At 41.2% G+C, this 17,454-nt stretch overlaps 3 protein-coding genes across 5 annotated transcripts in view; 1 reads left to right on the top strand and 2 right to left on the bottom strand.

The window, feature by feature from the left end:
* The window catches only part of si:dkey-5i3.5 (uncharacterized protein LOC565091 homolog), a 5,080-nt gene extending 3,346 nt beyond the window's left edge, over positions 1-1,734 (bottom strand). The window contains exons 1-2 of the mRNA XM_035664297.1: positions 1,413-1,734; positions 699-972 (exon numbers count right to left, since the gene is read on the bottom strand). Coding sequence (XP_035520190.1) covers positions 699-935 — 237 coding nt within the window. The 5' untranslated portion in view covers positions 936-972; positions 1,413-1,734. The remainder of the gene's footprint in view (positions 1-698; positions 973-1,412) is intronic.
* Positions 1,735-4,314: 2,580 nt separating this feature from the next.
* On the top strand, positions 4,315-8,766 carry LOC118330823 (proline-rich transmembrane protein 4-like). The gene is made up of 2 exons (XM_035665507.1): positions 4,315-5,206; positions 6,665-8,766. Exons 1-2 carry the CDS (start codon positions 4,408-4,410, stop codon positions 8,764-8,766), a joined length of 2,901 nt encoding a protein of 966 aa, XP_035521400.1. The 5' UTR covers positions 4,315-4,407.
* A 2,566-nt stretch (positions 8,767-11,332) lies between these two features.
* On the bottom strand, positions 11,333-16,462 carry LOC118330646 (inosine-5'-monophosphate dehydrogenase 1a). 3 transcript variants are annotated; one of them, XM_035665274.1, is made up of 14 exons: positions 16,364-16,462; positions 15,688-15,736; positions 14,945-15,046; positions 14,718-14,792; positions 14,331-14,537; positions 14,136-14,223; positions 13,839-14,038; positions 13,585-13,675; positions 13,372-13,467; positions 13,016-13,159; positions 12,636-12,777; positions 12,383-12,526; positions 12,216-12,299; positions 11,333-11,786 (listed from the first exon to the last, which is right to left on the bottom strand). In XM_035665274.1, the coding sequence occupies exons 1-14, from the start codon at positions 16,459-16,461 to the stop codon at positions 11,765-11,767; spliced, it is 1,542 nt and encodes a 513-aa protein (XP_035521167.1). In that variant the 5' UTR covers position 16,462; the 3' UTR covers positions 11,333-11,764. The 3 variants fall into 3 exon arrangements, with proteins under 3 accessions (XP_035521167.1, XP_035521165.1, XP_035521166.1); XM_035665272.1 differs by having other exon boundaries at positions 14,733-14,792; positions 16,364-16,461; XM_035665273.1 differs by lacking the exon at positions 14,718-14,792 and having other exon boundaries at positions 16,364-16,461.
* Positions 16,463-17,454: the final 992 nt, after the last annotated feature.

Genomic DNA, 17,454 nt, shown 5'->3' on the forward strand with positions numbered 1-17,454 from the left:
TCTGTGGATATAGCTTGTGTTCAGGTCTTCAAAGTCTATATAAACTTAACCATAATCTGAACTTTAAAAATAACTATTTACCTTACTTTACATTCATTTTTGACAGAAAAAACCCCATGTAGCTTTGGTGGTCACAGTGGTCTATACAGGACACACATGAGAGACTTCTGCTGGACGAACCAGCTAACTTCCGGTTTAGCCCTCCGATCACTTGAATGGGGCTAAATAATTTAATCTTGCAAATCTTCTTTACTTTAAAAATGTTATCGGACGGAATTGATCTGATAGTGAAACAAGTCATTTCCCCAGGTTTGTGACACCGTTTTACAGCCACTTCTTTCACAATATAATCTAATGAGGAAAAAATGTTTTGGCTCAGTGTGCATCATGTGATGGATGTCATTGCTGTAATTAGACTATGTGAAATTGGCTTTAAAGGAACCACTGTCTTACACACTTCACAGCCTGTTCTCATTCCCAGGCCATCAAACCTGCACAATGTACCCACTAGATGCCACTAAATCCAACACACTGGTCCTTTAATGTTTCATCCTAATTCATAACAATACAATGAAGTCTGTTTAATTTGAACTTCTAACACTTCTATGTGGTTGTTAAACAAAACACTGACTATAATCACTATCAACTTTAATGTGTACTTTGTAAATATCTCGGTCACAGATGCATATTGCCCTTACCTCACTCTCTACTACAAGCACATCAAACCCAGTGCGGAAGTAGATTTCACAATACTTGGCCAGAGCTTGGGGTCGGGAACCCAGCCATGGCAGCATCAGCATAACAGGTTTCTGTTCCTCAGGGGCTGGGGGCCGACATCCCGAGGCTGGGGATGCTAATTCATTGATATAGAAAGTGACATTCTTACTGAGGCGGTGGGCAGTAACGCCTCTGCTCACCACTGTCCTGCCCAACATAGGAGCTGCTTTCAGGGCTTTCCAGTGAGAAGAGTCGCTACAGAGGAGTAGCAAACAAGGGGACACAAATAAGACAAAATGACAACGAGAAATTAAGAGAGCAACATTACCAAACTTTCGCTGTCAAACCGTTTTAACCTAACAAGCACAAGCACTGTGTATTCCTTATTGTTTCGGGGTTAACCAGAGAGTTAAAGTTAACTCTACCGTTGCATTAACTCATCACCTAACGCTAAGCTAACACTACCCAAGTTAACGCTATATAGCGTAAAAACACCAACTCAAGTTATCGATAAGTATAAACCTGACGTTAAACATGCACATATTGCCACATTTAAATAAATTATCTGTTGGTTAATCTTAATTTAACGCCACTAAGAATGGTCAAATCGCTCTCCGAGATAACGTAAAGTTACGTCAACCTTTTGTAACGGTATATTCCTAACTTTGTCTTCTGGATGAGTTAGCGATACTAACCTGCTTTCAGCCGTGTGCCAGTGATGCTTTAATGAACAAGGAGGGCTTTTCCAACGCACTGTTGCCAGCAGCGTAACGTTAATGGTTACCTCGCTACAAATCCTATGTCAACAAATTCAATCTCTTTCCGATATCGAGGCGAATATCGACCTTCTTCTTCATCTGGCCAGTGTGTTGTCTTCAGCTGGCTGTAAGTCGTATCTCAGTCGGAAATGCTGCCCTCCGTCGGAAAAAGAAACTCCTCCGCCATCCAACTGTACTCAAACAACACCAGTCTGACCAGTTTAACCAGTAATGTAAGCGATGACACATTTATTCCTGTACATACAATAGCAGGGACAAGTTCCATCTCGGCTCCTTCACACAATGCGGTGAATTAAACTTTTTTTTTTATGTGGCCAAATTCATCATTCAACATTTTTTCTCAAGTGGATAAACTAATGGGAGTTTACCACATTTTTTTTTTTTTTTTTTTTAAGGAATCTTTATTGAGACAGGTTAAAACAGAAGAGCCCATACAAACATTATATACTGTACAGACTAGTGGCCTGGATGTGCTGAATGTTAAAGTGCCTTTATGGGTTCAAGCTCATTGAATGTTGAATATGTAATGTTACTAATGTAGGGTCAGACCCCGGTCCAAAGGTCAGTCAGCAAGTGTCGCTGTCAATAACAGTTTGGTTTGTAGTCATGGTGCATCTGGTTTTCCACAGTTTGACACATACAAACCTGCTTATTTGTGTGACATTAGCTTTTTTTTTAACCAGTATTCACCTTTTCCCTCCCTTTATATTTATGCAAAGACACACACGTGTAGTTACATCTATCTCATCCACGCCACCGGGCCCACGGCTTGTTTTTTATCCTCTTAACTTGTGCGCAGCTTTGTTTCTCTATCTTGTCCTGACTGTCCACATTCCCAGCTGGACCCCAGTCCCTGCTGACTTTGTCTTGTTTGTAGGATGACTTGTCTAAACAGAAACCAGTTGCCCACTGAATTAGGATAGCAAGTGTGAGGCGGCAATAATTTGGCCATGTCCCTCACTGAGCTCATATGTTTGGCCTGTCATTGTTCCTTTCCAGTCCCTTTAGTTACGGCTGGATTGGTGCTTTCCTGTGTCCTCATCAGACAGCGGGTTAACCACACCCCTCGGGAAGTTCCTATCTTCACCACTGACTGATCTGAAATAGCCATCGCTTTGTTTATGTCAATCTGAATGCAAAGCAAATGTTTTTGTTGTTAAATTTCGGAGGTAGCTGGTAAGCTGCTCTCCTAATTACTGGCTGTGGTATGTGCTGTTTTTAAACATATTTGTGCTAAATATGTGGTTGGCAGATTTGTTTGGCATTCAGTTTGAGCCGTATTTATCAACAGTTTTTCTTTTTTTGGATAGAAGAAGAATCGCGTGCACTTGGCAGAATGTCCACGGAGCAATAATCCTGGCTTGAAAAGTCCTTTGCCCTGCTAATTCAGCAGTGCTTAGTGGAGATTGTAAAACAGAACTTTATATATCCTTACATCACCCAGACAGAGGCAGCACATAAGTGTGACTCTGCTTTAAACTCTCTGGCTCTGTGCATCCAAAGGTATGTGGATCAGTGTCTATTTTAGAACCGTCCTTGGGAATTGAATTAGGCCACGAGGTTACTGGATTTCCCCCATTGGGTAAAAACAGCACACGTGAACCAGTCTGATCGTAAGGAGGAAAAGAAAGAAAGCAAGTAATGTGGCACCATCACACAGAGATCATTCATGTGAGAGGTGCTTGCCACAATAAATGACATGGCAATAAGGTCATAAGTGGTGATTTCAGACTTAAATTTAGCAGTTCTTTGTTAAAAAAGGTGCATCCATTTGATTCAGAGGTACTGTATTGTAGGTACCACAAGAACCACTTACATACATTATGCATGTATGCTATTCAAAGAGAATCCTCTGCTTCAAACACTGTTCATGACATGACACACTGTGCTGTTCATGTGATGGCTGCTTTAAAAGGAAGGGCACAGCATTAGTTGTAAATTACGCTCAATAGCATGTATTGATCTGTAGCACTAGTTAGTTTAGTGCAGTGCAGGGTTACTGCCTGCTTGTTGGTTGATGAGTGTGCTTTGGCCCTTTTGACATAATGAATTTTCACTTTCCTTTATACATCTCTTCTCTTCTACACTCACAATAAACATCAGATACCATGCATCATAATCCAGAGCGATGTGTGTGAGTGTATGTGTGGAACAGAAACAGCAGTAAGGTTCCTATGCAGCTATAAAAAAGAGATGATTCTGAGTGCGGTGTGGATGGTGCCTCTGATTTAGGAGAATGGGATCACGCACACAGTCAAACTCACTGTCAGATCAGTGCAGCGACAGAGTGTGGGACAGTGGGGGTTGTCTCGAAGAGGTGGGGTCTGTCCCATGTGTCGACTGTCTGATGGAGAGAAGAGGGGCACAGCACAGTGAGTATGAAAGAACACAGAGTGCGATGCAGAGAGAGAGACTGCAGGCATGCAGCGACACAGAGCAGCATATATGGTATGTTTAAAGAGGCTGCAGCAGAATGGGCTATTAATGAGGTAAGAAAGCTGAAACGAGACCGGCTACCTAATGTCTCTTCACGTGCTGTTATAAGTGATAATCTCGTGTTTGTACTGTGTGTATGTCCCAGGACTTTATAGGAGAACAGGTTTTAAAGATAGTGTTTTCATATACCTCATTGGAGCGTGTTTTTTTATATACAGTATTTGCATTTTAGTACCCACGTGCAGAGATTCAAGCTATTTACATGCGAATATCCTCGCAATCCACAGTATTGGATGAGTGATTACACTGATTGTGTCTTCAATGTGATTTATCTTTCTTTCTTTCTTTTTTCAGGTGTGTTAAGCATGAGATCCCCAGAGACCTGAGGTTAGAGATCTGTAAAACATGTGATTGGACAATATCCCTCAAAACCCAACAGCATGTGACTTTATTGTGGAGTCTGTAGACCCTCACCATGCTCTCTCTGTGGAATCTTTATCTTCTTCTCCCCCTCTCCTTGCCTCTCTCACGTCATGTCATAGCCTTTGCCGGAGAAAATGTCAAGGAAACACAACAGCCAGACATTGACACAGCAGTCCAGCACGCCATGCAGCCCTCACAGAGACCTCATGGATCTGGTTTAGCACCGGCGAGTCCCATGTTTCGAACTGAGAATGTTGACTTCCTACCTTTGCGTTGGAACTTACCATCATCTGAGGAATCAGATAGCCAAGGTGTGATTGGTGAATACACTGATTTACAGGAGAGCACAGATACATCTCTCTTGTATCCTAATGAGAAGGGACTTATCATATCCAGACCCACAGATAGTGCTACAGAAGATGCCACCTCCAAGAAGAGTCCACAAGCAGTAAGGTCTTCATCAAGAGGAGTACCACCTACCCAGGAACAACAAACAGTAAAGTATCAGCCAGCTGAGACCAATACTGGATCTTTATTGCATTCTACACAGACTGGAGAGAATAAACCATCTTTCCCAGCCTTGCAGAATGAGACAACTAATAGCCAGTCACCTTTTCTTTTGTCTGGTTCACTTCCATCTTTATCTCATTCTGCTGAACCTGGGCCCAGCCCTAAGCCCCCCACTCCCCCAGTACCAACTAGCAGCCCAGGATGGACCTCTGGTCCTTCTGTTATCACACAGGGAAAGACACAGGAGGGGACTGTCCCAGTGAAGGATTATGGAGTTGGACTGATTGATATTACAGATCCTATTTTACATAGAGGAGCTGTCAGCACGGAGGAAGTTAAAGGTAAGAGTCCTTGCTTGAATGAAATTTTGTGTATTTGGAGCATCCATCATCTACTAAACCTGACACTAATCACAGTTAACATCTTGTCCCTTACAGCTCTTGTGAATCATATGATTTATATTGTTGCCCTCATTAAATACATAAAATAAAAGACTCCAGGACTATGTGTGACTGCAGTGTCTGTGATATGTATTCTGCTCGCAGACACAGTTGTTTTACATTCACAGAATGGTTTGCATCACTTCACTCCCCCAAGCTTTCACTCTCCTCAAAAATCTCTCCCTAACTCTTCCCCTACACTTTCTCCCTTCTCTTGCTGTCTCAATCCTTTCATCACAAATTCTCCACTCATTCCTCCACTACCATGTTACTGTAGAAACAGTTCATAACCATTGCAGTCAGTGTCCATTACCCACATCCAAAGGTTACTGGATAATGTGGTGCACACCTGCACAGTATTTGCTGTACACAAACACACAATGGCACTCACTTGTCACTCACTTGTTGTGTCCACAATCATAGGAGGAGAAGGGCTTTGACAGGACTGTGCGAGAAATTACCCTTCCTCAAGCTGCCTATGCATTTATAGCAGACACAATTTCCATCCTTAACATCCACTTTGTTGAGTAACTGTATCATATATTACCAAAATGTATTGGTATATGTGTCACAGTGGCACAGTCAATAAAACACAGTGAAAATCCTGTGTTTAAAAGGTCTCTCGCCGCTTGTTTGCTGCTTCTGCATTGACAAAATCACTTCACCACTAATGGAGGACCAGAAATAGGACACATTCCATTTATAACCAGTTGGTTCCTTGATTCTGGTGGCTCCATACAGCTTACTCTGAACCCTATTTCACTAGAGAATGAGATGCTTACATTATTTACTGGTTACACAGTCACATTCAGATACAAAAGTTGTGTGGATTCCTGTTGAAAGGATGCATTAACAATAATGATAGATAACACATCTTGATCATGCTTAATAATAGCCACACAAAATGAGAGCAGCAAGGTCAATACTGGCTAATCAACACACATCTCTTTCTCTCATACAGGAACACATACACTCACACTGCTTGCTTGCTCATGCTCTAGCTCTCTCTCTCTCTGTGACCCAGTTAGACATTCCCAGTTACAAGCCTGCTCTGTTATATTATGGATTAACTTTACACATGCAAATTCTCCCCGGCTCTCTTTTGGAAAGACTGTGAACATAATTTAGTCTGTTCTGCATTCATTGGTTATTATGTTGGGTTCATGTGCATATTAATGTCAGCATTATTAAATGTTCCACAGGTAATGTTTAGCATATGCATCAAATAATTTTAGTGTGTTAGGATGCTCTTTCCATTCGCCAGCAATTGTATCTGTACTTAAATGCTCTACCTTTTAGTTCTGTGTTGACGACAACTTATACGTTGGTAATGTTTAATTTATTGTACTTGCTTTACAGATGACTCCATGGATGATAACCTGCACGTCTCAAAGACCAGTGGCACACTTGATGGTAACAGGGACACAACTACCACACCCTGCAAAACGTCAAACCAGTCCTGGACTCCCACCTACTCAGATGATTTTACTCCAAATGAGGTCCTGCACCCCTCACTAGCTGTCAGCCCTGCCCTTTTTGTCCCTCTGTATTCAGACTGGAACTCTGCCCTCGCCACATGGGGATTTGCTTGGGAAGCACACATATATGGCCTGGGGTCTGTCTTCACTGTATTTGGCCTAATCTCTGTGGTTTGCCTGTTGGGCCTGCCCCTGCGATGTCCCCCAGGAATCCCCTACCTCACCCTGCTGCACTTGTTCCTCCTCGCTTTTGCAGGAATCCAAGCTTTTCGTTTGCTCTATGATGCTTACAATCACCAAGATCGTCTTCCCCCTCTGGGCTCTCTGCTGCTCTCTGAGCTTCCCTTCCCCTGTTTAATCTCAGCCTTCTCCCTGGCCATCCTCCTTCTTTCCTTGCGCTCACGCATGCGTCTTTCACTTCCACTTGCTAATTCCAAGTCATTGTCAGTCTTGCCAAAGCCTTGCTTGTTACTGTGTATGTCCCTGTTGCATTCTGTTGTCTCTCTAGGGTGTGTTGGCATGCTCCAGTTCTTCCACAGCCTCCCCACCGTGATCCTGCTATTCCCTCAGGGTGTTTTTGTATGTCTCAGCATCTTTCTCTCATGCTCCTACCTCATCTTCTACTGCTTAATACAAGTCAACACTAAACACATCTACCGGCTCAATGACAATGGAGAGAGTGGAGGATCTCCTGAAGTGATGCGACCTGCAAGTTGCCCCTTTGCCAAAATGGAGGACTGGGATAGGGCAGCAGGAGCTGGGGTAGGGGCTTCGTTGTGTTTGTTAGGGTGTGGAGGCCTCCAGCTTTATGGGATCCTGCATGCTCTTGGTTTGGGTGGGGTTGATGGCTATGGTTTCCAGCCTTGGCCCTGGTGGGGCTACCAGGTGGGCTGCAGGCTCTGTGAGGTTGGGGTGTGTCTAGGTTTGTCTCTCATTGGTACACACCCTCTGTTCTGTCACAACAACTCCTCTATCAAGACCATAACTCAACCTCGGCCAGGGTCTTGGTCACGCCTCTCCTGCAGCTCTCCTTCACGAGGGCTCACCCTGCCCTCTCAGGGAGGTGCAAATTCTCCTGTCCTCTCCTCTCACGATTCGTGGTCCCAGGGTAAGCAGGAAAAGCTGGTGGTCTGTGATGTCATCACTAAGGGACAGTCAGAGGCTCTTCCTCTATTCTCAATTGTGGATCCTCCTGGAAATGGGCTAGACTGTGTCCCCAAGTCCAGCCAAACCCGGAACACTGTACTGCCTCTACCTACACCTCCAAGCCCACCGCACAAGCCTAAAAATGCAGTTGAGTCTCAGCTATCATCACTGGATAGCCTACACTTGGAGACTGACTCTACTGTGGACCTGCGCCCCCCATCTCCCATAAACTTGTCCCGCAGCATTGACCAGGCTCTTTTCAGTGAATCCCTATTCTCTCAGAGTATCTTTGGTTTGCCAAGATTAAATCATGCTTCTTCCAGCCTCTCTTTGAGCTCTCCTAGCCAAGGTCTGTCTAAGCAAGGGCCAAGCTCTGTGGAAAATGCCCTATACCGGACATCTTCCTGTGGAAATGTGGATCAAGAGAACATCCTGTCCAGTTCAAGACCTTCTCAGCCACATGGGTCTTCTTACAGCAAGTCACCAACGTCACCAGAGCAATTGGATTGGAAAGGGAGTGTCTCTGGCTCAACCCAGGGTCTGTGCAGCAATCCCAAGGAGACAGGAAAACTGCGCTCACATTCCTGGGCCAACAGAGGTCAAAACTTTACTCAGAGCAGCCTCCCAAGAGCGATCCCCCACTTGTCTTACCACAGGCGTTACCGGACCCTGAGCTTAGCTTCCCAGGACAGTCATGGATCAGGCCGGCTGGCAGGGACTAAACACCTGAGTGAAAGCAAACAGCTGGAATGGGATCTGGCGGTACAGGCAGAGTTTGTGAATGTGTGCAAACAAATTGATGCTCTGAGTGTTTGCAGTGACACCATTGAATTGTAGTAACTTATAAAAGTCACGTTATGTTTGGAATGTACATGATATTGTATAGAAATAGCAGATTAGCTTAGATAGAGGAATTGAATTGTACATCATAAAAGTTACATAGATTAAACTAATTACCTGAATAAATGAAAGGAGAAGTGACATTATTAATACAATATGTAGACACAATTTATTTTATACTGTAAAACTTTACTGTTGATATTGAAAACTGACTGACTGCAGCACACTGTTTTCCAAAACTTTCAATAAACTCTTCGCTTTGCAGTAATGTTTTTTTTTTTTTAAATATTGTGGCAGTATTCTGATTTAAATATTAATTCCAGTTAGACATTCATGAATGTCAAGGATCAAATAAAGAAAAATAACAATAAATAAATACATGAATAGTGTAATTGCTATTAAGAAGTTAACTTAAGTGGGGATTTTAATATTTGTATAACTGACATGTTGAGCTTTGTTATATTTGAAGCTGTCCTGCAGAGAGAATATTAAGAAGAACCTTCTTCATTAGTGGTTTTACAGTGTTGATTTACTGTTGTGGTTTTAATTGTGCAAAAAGTGAGATGTGCTGAAAAGGACATAACATATAATAAGATAACACCCTTTGACCTCTTCTCTGATGTGATTGTACGGACACAATTTAATCTACAGTGGTAAACAATATGAGGAGAGCTAAAAAAAAATCTAGAGGGAGCTGAACATTAATTTCAGAACAGTGGCAAACTTCATCATAGGAACAGTATTTTGTTAAGTAGTACTTTCCTCGCAGGATTATCATGCTATTTCAGTGCAGTGTAATAAACATGGAAATTCAAGCAAAATTCATATATACAAAGGATGATTTGTCTATGTTTTTGTATTGCCTGCTTAGCCAACCATTTGAGTGGTGTCTTTGAAACTTTAGTAGCTTGGACAGTCTAAATTGTAATAATGTTGTTAATGTTTTTTTAATACAAGTGAGTTTTAAACTGGTATTGTGTATTGCTCATGTTTGAATTTCTGGGCCGACTTCAAGATATTTCTGAAGGGTAACAAATGAACATGGTTGTTAGATTTTTAATATATTGCCCTCTAGTGGTAATGAGAAAAATCATCATGCTGGTCGACACTTTTTGCTTCATGTATTTCTGGAGATGTGACAAAAATGTTTAAACAATATCAAAATGTCCTTGTCAAAATTATCTTTATTCAACACTATTTACAGTAAATAGCCTTAGGGTGGGTGATGGAAGAAGAATATATTTTCTGTAAGTTATTGCAAAATTCAGATCAAGAGTTAATCATAAAGTGACATATGTAATACCAACGACATTGAATACCTCCCAGAAAAATAAACAATCACATTGAAAACTGATAAATCAACTACAATTCTATAAAGAAATCAATCTTACTTGGGCAATTGTTTCTATCCTACTCCACTGAATTCATAGCTCTATTTCACTGACTCGCCATTTAATGTTTGCTAAAATACTGAGCCTGAAAAAAGAGAAATAACTACTACTTTATTATGTATTATGTACAGTTAATAGTCATGTAATTAATAATGGGTTTTTTGCTAAATGAAATTATGGAAGATCACAATATGTCAAGCCAATGTGACTCAGACTCATTTGTATTATGAATATAAACATGATGTATGAATTTATAATCAGATAACTGAAATGTAAAGCATGGGTAGCCTCCTGTCTTGTCAATATAGTATTTTCTATGCCAAATAAGATGAACACAGTGAGATTACACATGATAGCTCCTTTAAGGCGCTCCTTGTTACAGATATGTTAATTAAGGCTGATGCTAAGCTTTGGTCCCTTCTGCAGCAGTGTAGCACTTTCAAAGAGATCACCGACTGGGTGTGAGATTACATGCAGGGTGATCAGGGCAGAGCATCCACCATGTACCAGTCAATGTCATTGAAATTACTTGCAGGTGCAGTATGTAGATAATGAGATGTTAATTGTATTATATGTACTATACTGTATGTTTCCCCCTGGCTCTGTAAGCTTTGTACACAAGGTTGCAGGCTTGAAAATTTGACCATAGATATAATTCAATATTATTTTACACTTCTGGAGTCTGCTTTCATTATCATCAGAGAGCTTGTATTAAAGCTATTGTAACGTTTTCAATTAAATAAAATGTTAAACATTCAAAACATTATGCCAAAACATCTTTTCTTTCTTTTTTACTTGTCTTATTCTATAAATAAAGAATCTAATTTCCTGCAAAAAGAAGAATCTTGTATGATATATTAAATGAGCATGGAAATACCAGGTTTGCTGTGTATCAGTGTGCAACAGAGGCCAACAAGGAGATAGACGTCAATAGATCAACAATAATAAGCTTGTCCTAAATTAGTTAATTACATGTTATCTTGTTAAACAGGATCAGCAGAATAATTAAAGGACCAGTGTGTAGTATTTAGTGGCGTCTAAGTGGTCAACTCCCATTGCAAGTGGAGAAACTACATTTGCCACAAAACTGAAAAAAACACGAAAGGCCCTACCTAGAGCCAGAGTTTGGTTTTGTCCGTTCTGGGCTACTGTAGAAACAGTAGAAGAGCAGTAGAAGAGGACCCACTCCCTCTGTAGATAAAAACAGCTCATTCTAAAATAACGAGAAAAAAAATGAAAACAGACCTGTAAATATTCAATTTCTGCCAATAGATCCTCCTGAATGTTACACACTGCACCGTTAATTACATTACCCCCACTACACCATGGCAACAGAAGGATAAAGACAGATAAAGAGCTCATGTAATGGACATGAACCCGCTGACTCGCTTTTGAACTTTATACCCACATCACTACAGTGTGCTGTTTCATCTATCTTTGAAGGGGTCAGAGATCAGACAGACAAGAACAAGAGAGGGTGTGGATGTTGTGCAACGACAACAGCATTGTGTTTGTGGTTTGATCACATGCGCCCAGTGCATCTGCTCATAGCTGCTGGGGTCGGGACGCTAGGTCCTGATCGAGTGTTTCCTCTTCCTCCCCCCTCAGTAAAGCCGCTTTTCATAACTAGACATGGGAAAGAAAAGGAAGACTATAAGCGTTTTCTGTGTTGTGAAAATAAAAGCAATCTTGGATGGAGATGACTGAATGAAAGAAGTTGGAGGTGTGATAACCACATGGATATACTTACATGGCACAAAAGAATATCTAATGTGATAGCATGGGTAAGAAAAGAGGAAGAGAGAAGACAATTTTGATCCTGCTAGTGACAGGTAAATTACATTCCATTTGACAGTAAAAGGTTTCTGACAAAGGGACTGAATAAAAGTGAAGCTTAGACACACACTGTTAGTGCCTTTGTCTTTTAAAGTAAATGTCACATACTGAGAGAGGAAACTAGTGCCACCAAAATATTTAGACAGTAGAGGAACACAAGTACAAACAGGACACAAAGGAGGTGCAGAGGAGGGGAAAAGGTCATAAACCCAGACTTACGAGTGCAAGCCGTGGACTCCTCCTTCCATCTGAGCAGACATGGTTCTCTTTTCAAACTTCAGCTCTCCAGAATACATCATCGACCTGGTTACACAGACACACACCTCATGCTAGCCAAAACTTCTTACACAATATAAACTGAAACATACACACGATTTCACACTTACCGTAAAATGGACAAACTCTTAGCTCCTATGTCTTGACAGCCGTGTTGGATACCAGCGATGAGGTAAGGAACAAACTTATGGATGGAGCCTTTATCTTGCACTGATCCTGAGACACCTTGAGCCACCTTCACTTTATCTCCCTCACTGGACACACGCACACAATTCACACAGAGTAAGAGATAAATGTGCCACTGTGACATCCTATAACTTTACATTTTTCTAGAATAAGTCATCTGTAACGCCACTCTCCCACCTGAAGTAGCGTTTCTGACTGTTATTTTTCTCCATTGCATCCAAGGAGCCCATTCCTCTGTACTTTTTCAGACGCACACCATCTGAAAAGAAATATTCTCCTGGAGCTTCAGTGGTTGCTGCGAGCAGTGACCCCATCATCACTAAGAAATGTGAGAGGACAAAAAATGGGATCATGTGATGCTGAATGCAAAGGGCAACAGGCAAGGGCAGAAATACAACAAGAAATAAGACAGAAGCAGCAAAAACCACAACCTTTATTTTGAAAAAGTAGTACAGTACTAGTGAGATCACTAGAAAGAAGTGTTGACAGAATGATCCAAATGTAAATCACAAACATGTAGGACTGGGAGGAAAAAAGAAAATATTGCATTTTTGTACCTGTAGATGCTCCCAAGGCCAGTGCCTTCACCACATGTCCAACAGTCTGAATGCCTCCATCAGCGATTACTGGCACTCCAAAACGCCGAGCATACTCTGCAACTTTGTACACGGATGTACCTTGGGGCCGTCCACAAGCCATCACTGAGGAACAAAAATACAAATAATACGCTATGTTGGCAGCACAATATCCCCAATAATACAACTGAAATTAATACATTATTACAAACCCAGCTTTAGATTTGTCTCTTTTTCTAAATAATCACTAATCTGTGAAAAGTGGCAGTTTCTGGCTGCACTTTGCTTTTAATGCTTAAACCAGCTGGTATTCACAGTACTGCACATCCTCATCATACCTTCCTGGGTGATACAGATGGAGCCACATCCCATCCCCACCCTCAGTGCATCCACACCGGCATCTATGAGGTTTTTAGCCTGAGCAGCTGTCACCACTAGAGAGTGACAAACGCACAGAAAAGAGCTTAGTGTGGGGGACATACGTAATAGGTTATAGGGAGTATTCATAGAACAAATACAAAAGAAAGCTCAGAGATGAGAGGAGAGCTTACCATTTCCTCCAACTACCTGTAGTTCAGGATATTTCTGTTTGATGTAGTTTATCATGTTGATTTGATACACTGAGTTTCCCTGTGAGGAATCCTGAAGAAAAAGAAAATTTCAGTTTAATTTAAAGCAATAAAAACATAAAAGTTCCAATTTATCCAAATAATTAGCCACTTCATCCATCCTACGTGTATCAAGAGGCTGATAATTCAAATCATAATCTAACCAAAAGCTGAATCAAACCACAGTCATAGCCTACCAGGACGACCACATCCACCCCAGCCTGCATGAGGAGGTCCAGTCTGTATTTGTCGTCGTCCCTCGTACCAATAGCAGCTCCACATAGCAACTGTTTGCGGGAGTCCTTGGAAGCCAGAGGATAATCTCTGTTCTTCTTCAAATCAGTCCGAGCAATGATGGCAACCAGCTCATCACTGTCATTCACTATGGGGAGCTTCCCTAGGAGAGTCAGAGTGTGAAATTAGTAAAATAAGAAGAGTCCAAGAGCTGGTTCCTTTTTCCCTACAGTAGAATGACATATGATATACACATTTACCTTTTTTGCTACGTTGTAGTATATCATTAGCCTCTTTTAGTGTGACTCCAGCAGGTGCAACCACTAAATCTTCCCTTTTTGTCATTGCCTGAATCAAAAAGAGGTTAAAGTGATTCAAACAGTGTGGATACATATCAATATACCACCCATTTATTTTAGTTTTCATTCAAATAAACACATCAATTATGCACCCACCTCCTCTAGGGGTCTGTCATGGTCCTTCTCAGACAGAAAGTCTATGTCTCTGGAGGTGACTATGCCGACCAGCTTGCTGCCCATCTTGCCGGTCTCTGTAACAGGGATCCCAGAGAATCCATGGCGTATCTTCGCCTCAAAAACGTCCCCCACTGTGTGTCTGGGACTCATTACCACTGGGTCTGTAATGAAGCCTTGCTCAAATTTCTGGCAAGGACAAAAACGTGAAATGATTGAAATGATGACAAAAAAGTGTTGATGATTAAACAGCATTCAGTGTATATTGTTTTAAAAATAACATCTTATTTTGAAAGCAGTGTCACAGAAGACTTTCTCTGTCTATTATAAGTTCTTGTCTTTGGTGGTCCAGTAGATGGTTTGTCTTACCTTCACTTTGCGCACCTCATTGGCCTGGAACTCAGGTGTACAGTTATGATGAATTATTCCAATCCCACCCATCAACTGAAAGCAGCCAATCAGAGATATGAGAGCAAATAATTAATTTATGAAATAACACCAAAAAAAGTATTCAAGGCCTTCAGTGTTCTTGTGCAATTAAACTGTGGCACAGGATGATGTTGGTGTGTGTGAGGTTGTGCAGTGCTTGTACTCACTGCCATGGCGATGGCCATGGAAGACTCTGTGACTGTATCCATGGGAGATGAAATAAGAGGTGTCTTCAGGGTTATCTTCCTTGTTAATGCAGAGGTTAAATCCTAAAATATTCGTAAATTTGGAAACAGAAGCAAAGCAAAATTAATCTAAAACATAATCTTAAATGTTATGCAATGACATGCTCAAAATGACTCCAAGGGTGTGTTCGCTACAAAATTAATCAACTTGATACAAACCCCACAGTGTTGTAGCTGCAGCAATCATTAGTTAACCAAATGTTAGAGTTTGCTTTTATTTTGAAGTGCAGTGAGCCTAAAAGCCAGTTTGGGCACATTAGAGAGTCTGACTTGTTGAATTCACCTGCTGAGTGTTAGATGACGCAGGTGTGTGTCTGTTTTGAACACCTGCTATCCAGCAATAACCCATGTGACATAAGCATGAAATTAATTTACTGTCCCAGCAGAGCTTGCAAAGACGAAAACAAAGCAAGCCAAATAAACAACACTGCGCTTAAAGGAACATAACAAAGAGTTAGGGATTAATTGCAAGGATTACAGCAAATGCTGTCGGTGCTTGTGAATTATTGTCAGGAATATGAACTATTAAAATGTGTGACCCAAAGGAATGACGAATGTAACTATTCATGTTTGCCCATAAAAATATTCTTTGTGCTTTCATTTATCAACAAAATCAAGAATATACTGAATACTTATGATGTGTTGGCCAGTGTTATGATACTCACCACCTCATCAGAAGTAAAGTCTATGAAACCAGGGAGGATCAAGAAGTCACTGAGAGGAGGGACAAAACAGAAAACGTGGTCAAAGAAAATCTTGCTTTGGAACTGGAATTAATTACATTAATAAAATTATTAATCAACATTACAAACCTTAAACAAGGATTGTATAGCTTTAGTTGCATATGTGTAACCGCACATATCCATTTCTAAAAAGCAGTCCTTTTTTACATTTAGCTGACAGTGACCAGACATAATCTGTCAGCCTTTCAACCCACTGAAATGTTCCGCATTTATCCTCTGCACACCGATAAACCCTGCATATAGCCTCCATTAAGGAAACTACACTGACACCCATTAACACACTGATATGTGCGCGCGCACACACACACACACACACACACACTGCTTTTAATGTCTGTGACACCACTCAAAGTCATTCTTGAAAGTAGCACTCATTATAATCCAACACATAAAACCCAAGCAGATGTGTCATCAGTGATATTACTAAACATTTAATGGAAGACATTGCATAATCCTAATGTGTGGTCTGTATGAGCACATGCATACATACCATGTGTGCACGTGCATCTGTGTCAGTGTGTTAAGTGTGTAATACCATAAAATGCATGGCCACAAAATGAGTCAGTCAAATGTATCTGTGTGTTTTTTCAATTCTTACTTGTATGTAAGTCCATCACCAATAGAAAAGAGTTGTTGTGCTGTTAAACCATCTTCAGGAACATAACCTGTGCCTCCGCTGATCAAGTAGTCTGCCATGCTGAAATATAAAAACACATACATGCACACATGACACAGCTAAAATATGAATGACTAGATCTTAATATTTGCTGAAAAAATTACAATGAAAATGTGACACATCTGTATCACGTTAGCCACATCTCCATACAGCTACACTTGAATTGACATTGATAATAGTTCTTACAGATTCTGTTAATCAACATTTTATTTAACTTTTTTAACACATTTTTTCATCCATTACTTCCCGTGATGGATGCATACATACATTGTCACTAAAAATAACATGTTGTTTAGTCTTTCTGGAGGTATTAATCCCTTCGGCATACATGTTGTTTTGCTCGTCTCTCTCTTGACCTCTGTTTCTCACACTTGCACTGTAGCCAGATCCTATTACAAACGTCAAGTCAAGACAGGAAATGCTAATGAAAGGAATCCGTCCTTATCAATGGAAACTCCTTCTATACACCTATGACGGCAGTACAGTAGGTAAGAGGATTTGGTTGGCTGCCCAGGTAGCTGATCAATGGATGTGTAAAAGTGGACAACCAACACTCCTAGAAAGTGAAAACATTATGGTTGCTGCTGGATAAACAATGTTTTTACGGGTTATACAGTTTAGCACAATTACTTCTGCAAAAGTGAAGGGCATGACCTTACAGCATAGTCAGAGTGGTCATAGACAGCAAGAGTATAAGACTGACCTCTCTGGTTCATATCCAGCTTGGATACGTGTAGCACTGTATCGCTGGGCTGCAGTCTCATGTCCATGTCCATGTGGCATTGGGTGGGCATAGGCCCCGTAAGGGTGAGGTTGTTCCCCATCTCTGTTTGAAATGCGCGGCCGGGCTGGTTCCATGTCCCCTACAATCCTCCTGTAGTCAATTTGGTAAGTGTCCCTCTCTCCATCTCCAAACCGGTCATAACCATGACCCTCCATCTCAAGGAAATCCAGGGCTACAACCTCCACAGGGCCGCACTTCCCTTTCTCTCTCCCTCTCTCTCTCTCTCTCT

Source organism: Morone saxatilis, unplaced genomic scaffold (assembly GCF_004916995.1).
Source record: "Morone saxatilis isolate NCDOM2014 unplaced genomic scaffold, NCSU_SB_2.0 Contig2, whole genome shotgun sequence".
Classification (NCBI taxonomy): Eukaryota; Metazoa; Chordata; class Actinopteri; family Moronidae; genus Morone; species Morone saxatilis.